The sequence below is a fragment of the Alligator mississippiensis genome, chromosome 1, assembly GCF_030867095.1.
Source record: "Alligator mississippiensis isolate rAllMis1 chromosome 1, rAllMis1, whole genome shotgun sequence".
In the NCBI taxonomy this organism is placed as follows: domain Eukaryota; kingdom Metazoa; phylum Chordata; order Crocodylia; family Alligatoridae; genus Alligator; species Alligator mississippiensis.
In genome coordinates, this window is record NC_081824.1 from 461,468,957 (window position 1) to 461,477,631 (window position 8,675).

Genomic DNA, 8,675 nt, shown 5'->3' on the forward strand with positions numbered 1-8,675 from the left:
TGAGACTGACTGGCCTATAGTTGCCCAGGTCCTCCTTCCTCCCCCTTTTGAAAATGGGGACCACGTTGGCCCTTTTCCAGTCCTCCGGGACTTGGCCCGTGCGCCACGAGCGTTCAAATATTCCCGCCAGTGGCTCTGCAATGATGTCGGCCAGTGCCTTCAGCACCCTCGGATGGAGCTCATCCAGGCCTGCCGACTTAAAGGCATCCAGTTCTTCCAAGTGACTCTGCACCATCTCAGGGTCTACGTATGGAAGTCTGGCACCTTGCTGCTGCCTCTCTACAACCCCAGTGAGAGACTTGTCGTGCCCCTCACTTAGGAACACTGAGGCAAAGAACTCGTTGAGGAGTTCAGCCTTGTCCCCCCTATCTGTAACCAATTGTTTCTGCCCATTTAGCAGGGGTCCTATTCCTCCCTGGGCCTTCCTTTTACTCCCATGGAAAACATCTGTCCAAACTTCCTTTGGCCACTTTCTTTAGGAAAGCAGACAAGACTCCAGAGAAACCTGCAGCCAGGGCTCCTGAGAAGACTCCAGCCAAGAACCCTTCAAAAAGTTCAACCAAGAGCCGTTCAAAAAGTCCAGCCATGTCACCTCAAAGAAGTCCTTCCGAATCAATATGATTGCTATTTACAATATAAATACATCAATGTAGCTATATGACTCATCTATAATTGATCAAGTACAAAATTCTGGGTTATTTTTGGTGAAAACAGGGTATCGGGCCTTGGTTTGGGAACCAATCCCCCATTTATAACATTGTTCCTATGGTGAAATCTGTTCTGAGTTCTGACGTTTCAACTTAAGATGCGTTTTTCAGGAACCAATTGTGTCATAAGTCTGAGCAGAGGCGACTGGTAGGGGGGGCATGTGCCCCCCCTTACAGGGCCCTTCCTGCTGCTGACAGTGCTGGTGGCTTCTGCGGGTGCTCCCCAGCCCGGTCCCCACTGCTGCCACCAGCTTCTGCGGGTGTTCCCCAGCCCAGTCCCCACCTCTGCCACCAGCTTCTGCGGGTGCTCCCTAGCCCAGTCCCCACCGCTCACACCAGCTTCTGCGGGTGTTCCCTAGCCCCTTTCCCACCGCCGCCAGCAGCTTCTGCGGGTGCTCCCTAGCCCCTTTCCCACCGCCGCCACCAGCTTCTGTGGGTGCTCCCTAGCCCCTTTCCCACCGCTCACACCAGCTTCTGTGGGTGCTCCCTAGCCCCTTTCCCACCGCCGCCACCAGCTTCTGTGGGTGCTCCCTAGCCCCTTTCCCACCGCTCACACCAGCTTCTGTGGGTGCTCCCTAGCCCCTTTCCCACCGCTCACACCAGCTTCTGTGGGTGCTCCCTAGCCCCTTTCCCACCGCCGCCACCAGCTTCTGCATGTGCTCCCTAGCCCCTTTCCCACCACCGCCACCAGCTTCTGTGGGTGCTCCCCAGCCCCTTTCCCACCGCTCACACCAGCTTCTGTGGGTGCTCCCTAGCCCCTTTCCCACCGCTCACACCAGCTTCTGCATGTGCTCCCTAGCCCCTTTCCCACCGCCGCCACCAGCTTCTGCGGGTGCTCCCTAGCCCCTTTCCCACCGCTCACACCAGCTTCTGTGGGTGCTCCCTAGCCCCTTTCCCACCGCTCACACCAGCTTCTGTGGGTGCTCCCTAGCCCCTTTCCCACCGCCGCCATCAGCTTCTGCAGGTGCTCCCTAGCCCCTTTCCCACCGCCGCCACCAGCTTCTGTGGGTGTTCCCTAGCCCCTTTCCCACCGCTCACACCAGCTTCTGCGGGTGCTCCCTAGCCCCTTTCCCACCGCCGCCACCAGCTTCTGTGGGTGCTCCCTAGCCCGTTTCCCACCGCTCACACCAGCTTCTGCGTGTGCTCCCTAGCCCCTTTCTCACCGCCGCCACCAGCTTCTGCGGGTGCTCCCTAGCCCCTTTCCCACCACCGCCACCAGCTTCTGTGGGTGCTCCCTAGCCCCTTTCCCACCACCGCCATCAGCTTCTGCGGGTGCTCCCCAGACTCCAGAGGCACCAGTCGCCCATGAGTCCAAGGACTGAAATGAATACATTTCAGCCACACAACCATGGGCGCCGCGTGCCCCCGGCGGCCGTGTCGACAGCGGGAGTGAAGCCACTGGGGGGCTGGGGAGCACCCGCAGAAATCACCAGCGGCGGTGGGGACAGGGTGACGACCCCCTTTAGCCCGGCAGCGACCGCCCGCGGGCAACTTTTCGCAGCAGGGGGTGCCCCCGCGCGTGGCCAAGGCACTGAACAGGAGTGGTAGCCCCCAATTGCTGGGAGAGCCACACGATGAGTCGACCACAGATCCATCCGAATGGGCTGCTCCGTCCCAGCCCGCCGCCGCGTCCGCTGGCGACCCGCGGTGCGGGGCAGAGGAAGGCCGAGCGGAGCTGTGAAGGCGGGGGAGGAGGGAGAGGGGGAGGGAGGAGGAAGAGGGGTGGCTTGTCTGGCGGAGCCTGCGGGCGGCGGTCGCCGCGCTCCCCGCGCCAGCGCCCGCCCCAAGCGCGCAGGGGCCGCGCCGCGCCGCGCCGCTCGCTCGCTGCCTGCCCGGCCGGGGCCGCTCGCGGCCAGTCGGGGGAGCCCGGGCCGGCCATGGCGGTGCTGAGCCCGCACCCCTTCGTGCCCTTCTGCTTCCCGGACTACGCGGCGCTGGAGCCGGAGCCGGAGCAGGAGCCGGGCTCGCGGGCGGCCGGCCACGAGTGCAAAGAGGCCACCCGCGACCTGCTGAGCTTCATAGACTCGGCGTCCAGCAACATCAAGCTGGCGCTGGACAAGCCGGCCAAGTCCAAGCGCAAGGTGAACCACCGCAAGTACCTGCAGAAGCAGATCAAGCGCTGCAGCGGCATCCTGGCCGAGCCGCCGCGGCCCGCCGCCCCCGCGCCGCCCGGCAAGGCAGCGGCAGCGGCAGCGGCTCCGGCGGCGGCGGCGGCGGGTCCCCGGCGGGACGGCGCGGGCAGCGCGGCGCAGAGCCGCAGCCTGGCGGCGCTCTTCGCCGCCGAGCCGGCAGCGGCGGCGGCGGCAGGGGGCTGCGGCTCGGGCTCGGGCGGCGGGAAGGTGCCGCTGCGGCACCGCAACCTGCCGCCCTCCTTCTTCACGGAGCCCGCGCCCCGCAGCGCCAGCCCCGCGCCCCGCGAGCCCGAGGCGGCCGAGTTCCTGGACCTGCTGGGCGCCGACTACGGCAGCGGGCTGCTGGGCGAGCAGGACGGCTTCCCCGCGCGCCCCAACGCTGCCACCGACCTGGGGCTGGAGCCCGCGCTCTTCGAGCCGCCCGCGCCGCTGCTGGCCGGCCTGCTCTACCCCGAGCCCGCCTGGACGCCGCCCGCCGCCAAGAAGAGCCCCCCGCCGCCGCCCGCCGACGACCCCCCGCTCTACGCCGAGCCCGCCGGGCCCCTGGCCGCCGCCTTCGCCCCCTTCTTCGCGGACTGCGCCCTCCCGCCACCCCTGCCCTACGAGTACGGCCCGGGCTATGGCCGGGCCGCCTTCTCCGGCCTCTAGGGCGGGGGGCGTCCGCACCGGCCCCCCGCACGCGGACCTTGAGAAACCCCCTCGCCTTGCGGGAACCGGAGTCAGGGTCCAGCCTGAAGAGAGTCGGAGGGCGGCCCCTCCGATGGACCTCGGGGTTTGGGACGGCAACGTCGGACCCTTGGGCGAGCCGGGGTGGGGGTCCAGCCACGAGAGAGCCGGAGGGTGGGCGGCGGGGCGAAGGCACGGCCCCTCCAACGGACCTGGGGGTTTGGGACAATAATGTCAGAAGGGAAAGGAGGGGCAGGCGGGCTGCGCCCCATCGCCTGAAGGGGGACATCCAATATAACTCTCACCAGCCTCTGATCTCCGAGGCTAAATCGGGTCATAGGGTCACCCTGAGTATAGGCTTGGCCACCAGGTCAGAGCTCGGGGCAGCTCCGTTTCTGGCCTGAGGAGAACCAGAGCTGGGGTCCAGCCAGAAGAGAGCCGGGTGGTGGGGCAGCTCAGGGGCTGTATGGCCTGAGGAGACCCAGAGCCTGGGGGCTGTTTTAGGGGTTTCCTGGCCTGAAGAAGAGCCGAACCAGTGGTTGGGGTTCGTGCCAGCTCCAGGGTTTTTATCGCCTGAGGAGAAGCCAGCGCCGGGGTGCGGGGCAGCTCCGGGGGCTTTACTGCCTGAAGAGAGCCAGAGGCCGTGGTGTGGGGGGGCCCTGCATGGCACCCCTCGACTCCTGGATCTGATCTGGGGGCCAGGGCGACCCCGCGGACTCCAGCGTAGTTCAAGGCCTCATTTGAAGTCGGCTGATGGCCAGGGGAGGCTTTCCTCCGACCTCAGGGGCCTCTGGACTTGTTAAGATAGTGCCGGGGAGAAGGAGATCAGGCTCCCTGGCAGCATTAGGGTTCACGTCACATTTTTGCCACAGGGCATAACACTTGAGTCTGCCAGTCCTCCCGGTGAGATTCAAGGGACTGTTTGAGAAACAAGGCATGGCGGGCGGGACGAAGGATCTAGCCTTTAGATGTTTCTTTTCCTTCACGTGCTGAGTCCCATCTCCCTGTCCCCTCCTCCGAGTCCTACCGCACATAATACGAACGTGGAATATTGTATTCTTTCAGGTGTTTTTCTAGTGCACAATCTGGTAGCATTGAGTAGGGCTATGATTTTGTTTTACTATAGGCAAATACACTTTGATTTTCGTGTCTTTCATTAGGTTAACGGGGGCTGCTGTTCTTTGAAGCGGCCGTGACCAATTGCAAACAACTTTGGTTGGAAAGTAAAACTCAGTCAGCTCTGGCAGCGGCTTGAAAATCTCGTCCCGCACTTGTGCAAATGGTAAGCGCTGGCAGATTTTCAGTAGGGGGCACAGACAAGTGGAAAAAAAAAAGAAGAGAAAAATCAAGCAAGATGACATAAAATATCATTCTAAATGCTGTTACCAAATCGTAGTGTCCTTAAATTTAACAATGTGTTGCAGACTTCTGCAAGCAGCAATATTAGGCTCAATAATTTAATTGATTGCCTGCGTTCGGGACAAAAAAACGTACTGTAGCAACTCAAGCAACACGATTCCCACAAATGGCATTGGATTTCTTTCAGGAATGTGTCAAAGCATTGAAAGTAATGCAGATCAGTTCCATTGTGTACAGAAGAGTATTTGATAATCACTTAAGTTATGTAAAAGAGTTTATGATAAGTCCGATAAAATAAAGGTGCACAGTAGCGTAAAGACCTGTGGCTGTTACTGCTGTTGGAACGAAATACTCTAGTGTCTCTTTCCACATCGTCACGGTGGGCAAAGTTCGTTCAGTACGCTTTGTGAGTCGAATTTGTTGCAGCCGCTTACCACCCCGCCACCCCCACTAAATCCCGTGGAATGCTTTATTTTCCCCATAACAATCTATTCCTGTTTTGCGTTTTTCTCTGCTAACTGCTACAGCAATTTACCAGCATGACAGGAATGGTGACAAGTTGTTAGGGGGGAAAAAAAAGGGATCCAAATGGGTACTTTCAGGACAGTGCATCACCAGAATTTGAAGTTTGCTGTTGGGATTTGGATGAGGTGCCAATCTGTGAAAGGCACTCTTTTTTGCCTAAAGCCAGAATGTAAGACTTCGATTTTTTTTTTCTTAACTGGTTTTAAATAGACGATAAATATGAGAAGTGGTCATTTAAACAGTATTTCCAGAGGTGGTACATTATTTTACCTGGCATCACTCGGTGGGATAAAAAGAATAAAACATTGTCATTAAGAATCATATTAACAAGTTTATGGCCAAGGAAAGAGAGATGACATGATCTTTTGGACATAAATACGATGAGTGTAATAATTTTAAATAAATTTCAGGAGCTGGCTTAATTTTATTTTGAAATGATAGACATGCTAGCTTACATTGACTTAGCGGCGCTCATCCAAAAAGACCCCTAAGCAGCCTACAACGTGTCTGTATGCAAGAATCATTGTTCTAATATGGGGCAACTGTTTAATCGCTACAGTCTGCTGTACTGGACTTTGTTAAGTAAATGCACTTTTAAAATATGATTTTACTATAGGTTATTTAACTCAATTTAAGTAAGTATATATAAAAAAGCAAGGGACAGCCAGTCCAGCCTATGTAGATCAACAAGATAACCCTGACCTCTTGGTCACTTAGATGACCATTATAACGTCAGACCACGTGTGCTAACCAGTTTCCCCTGAGAACAGGGGGAACTTTGCATTTTCGAGTGAGAGGTAGTATATTAACTGCATTCTAGATGATCAAGACAAGGTTGATTTCAACCTCATTTGAGTTAGTAAGTTTTCTGCTGTCTGTCAAGGGATTTGTGCCTGGGAGTTTGTAGTATTTTTTACCATTGTTTTTCCTTTTGGAGCATTTCAGATCTGATGGCATTGCATTGGTGTAGCTTAACACTTTTTTGTCACCGACGTGTCCCACTTTAGGTGCACTCCTGAATTCTCAGTGACTTCACTGAAAGTCTCGGGAGCACAGGGAATACAAAATCAGCTCATTTACTTTAACAGCATAGTAAAATAAATGTTATTTTTTTTTCACCTGTGTTTATTATTGGGCAATTCTATTTCTCTGTCAATTTATTCTACTATTGCATTATGCCAGTTTATATTTCTTCGGGATCAAATCTAGGCATCCTTCTACCATCCTGTTTCTGGACAGAGCTCTCAACTTCACTAGGAGTTCTGCTTGGCTAAGAACTAGATGACTTTTCTTTAGGGATAGTCTTCTGAAGAATTATGGTAGACTGCTGGGTTGGATTTTCTATTGCCCTGTACTATGTGTGATCATTTATGCCTGGCTAAAGTATGTACAAAATGCTGTCAATCTCATTAAAGCATTTTACACTAATTTTGCACTCTGTCTTGGCTGTAAATGACTACTCAAGATACAGGATCATGGACAATCAGTCTCACTGGTCGTGATTCTTGTCTTGCATCATTGTGAGAGATGATCCTGTTCAAGTCAGCAGAGTTAAATTGGTATAAACCATTGTAACTGCCAGTGAAGTCACTGGGAATTTTGCTGCCGACTTCAACAGGAGCTAGATCAAGCTGTAAGCAAGAAAATAATCAGGATCGCTGAATCTGAAGTGTAGAAGCCCTCCTTTTTCACTCAGTCATTATGAAGCAAGCTCCTGTTGCCTTCAAGAATCCTACCTAAGTAAGGACTTTATTTATTTGATTGAAAATATTTTAAAATTAAAGTTTACTTACAAGTATTTCCGGTATATAGGAAGCACTAACTGGTTATATTACAAAGCAAATGGAAAGTGTCTAACAGCACTTGAAGCCAGCTAACATTGGCTGAGTTGATCTAAAGAGCTTTTTCTCCTTTACGCATACCAAACAAAGAACGTCTATGCAACTTCTTTAAAGGTATCCTGCACTGCATGCCTTGAGGAGACTGATCATTTCCAGATTGCACATCGCCATCTAGTGGACATGAAAGGGTTTTTTATGTTCTTTGTGGGGATTCTTTTTCTGCAGTTTTGCCCCAGTTTGATAGTATAAACACACCATACAAAAGCTCTATTTACTTTGAAAAGCCATTGCCCTGTATATCCAAGAAAGCACCCACTAGTGTTGTGTGTAACATCAGTCAGAATAAAAGTAGGTATAACTGAGCCGGATATTTTTGGTTTATCTGATAATGCTTTCGCTGTCTTCTGAGTGCTAAATTTGTCCCCCTTTATCTCTGTTAGTTTCTTTTAAAAAGTTGCAACCCTTTCAGATAAATTAGAAATGTACATATCCCAGACAGCTCTGTTACTTACTGAAATATAGCTGTTTACTTATGAGGTTCTATAACTGGATCATTGAAAAAGTTACTTTTATGAAGGGACAGACTAATACCTCTCATTGTTTTGAGGTTAAAATACTTTGCACATATTGTACTGTTTATATATATATTTTTTTTCTGTGGAAAGGAGTACTCAAACTGCTTATACTTTCTTCTATTCAGCAAAGATAATAAGGCATGTGTAAAATAATATGAATAATGGTGGAACTTGTCATGAACGATGACTTACTAATGAGTCTAAGAGCTAGTGTGTCATTTTGATATCCCATGATTTAAGAAGTCTGGGCCTGTTTCAAAATCTGTTAGAGTCAATGGCAAGGCTTGCATTGACTTTGAGCTCCAGATCAGGCTTTGTAATCCCTGATGACATGAGCTTGAAATTGCTCTGCTGCATTCTAACTATTATAACAATTATAATAATGAGTCATCTCTGATGATCTTTGGTAGTCCTTTACACTGTTAGAAATAAGGGACAGAAATGACTGTAAAATGTTTTCTTTTTTGTCTTTGTGAATAAACTGTTTTTTGGCAACAGTGCAAACATAGAAAGGAATCTTCCAATTATTGGTGACAGTAAGAGAAAAATATGCTGAGGGATTCTTAAAAGCGTTGGAGATGGATACAACTTAGTGGCATGCAAGCAAGTAGGTTGGACATATTATGCATTAAACCCTGCAAGTCCATTGACTGAAATGTGATTTGGGGATGTTTAGCACTTGAGAAGATCATGGCTTAAGATCTTTAGATTTCCAGCATTGTATCTTATCCTGTCACCTATTTTTTCTTAGTTGGGAAACACCTCATATCAAATCCAACACTTTTGGGATCCCCTTACATTTATAAAAAACAAAGAGTAAAAAAAGTATCATGAGTAACAACAGGCCTACAGAATTGACTTGTTGCTGTG

At 52.1% G+C, this 8,675-nt stretch overlaps 1 protein-coding gene across 1 annotated transcript; it reads left to right on the forward strand.

Annotated features, from left to right (window-relative positions):
• The first annotated feature begins 2,460 nt into the window (after window positions 1-2,460).
• Window positions 2,461-6,817, forward strand: FAM181B (family with sequence similarity 181 member B). The gene has a single exon (XM_059722125.1). The coding sequence runs from the start codon at window positions 2,585-2,587 to the stop codon at window positions 3,485-3,487; it is 903 nt and encodes a 300-aa protein (XP_059578108.1). The 5' UTR covers window positions 2,461-2,584; the 3' UTR covers window positions 3,488-6,817.
• Window positions 6,818-8,675: the final 1,858 nt, after the last annotated feature.

Coding starts and splice junctions, on each gene's coding strand:
- FAM181B (XM_059722125.1), top strand. CDS start 2,585: ATGGCGGTGCTGAGCCCGCACCCCTTCGTGCCCTTCTGCTTCCCGGAC.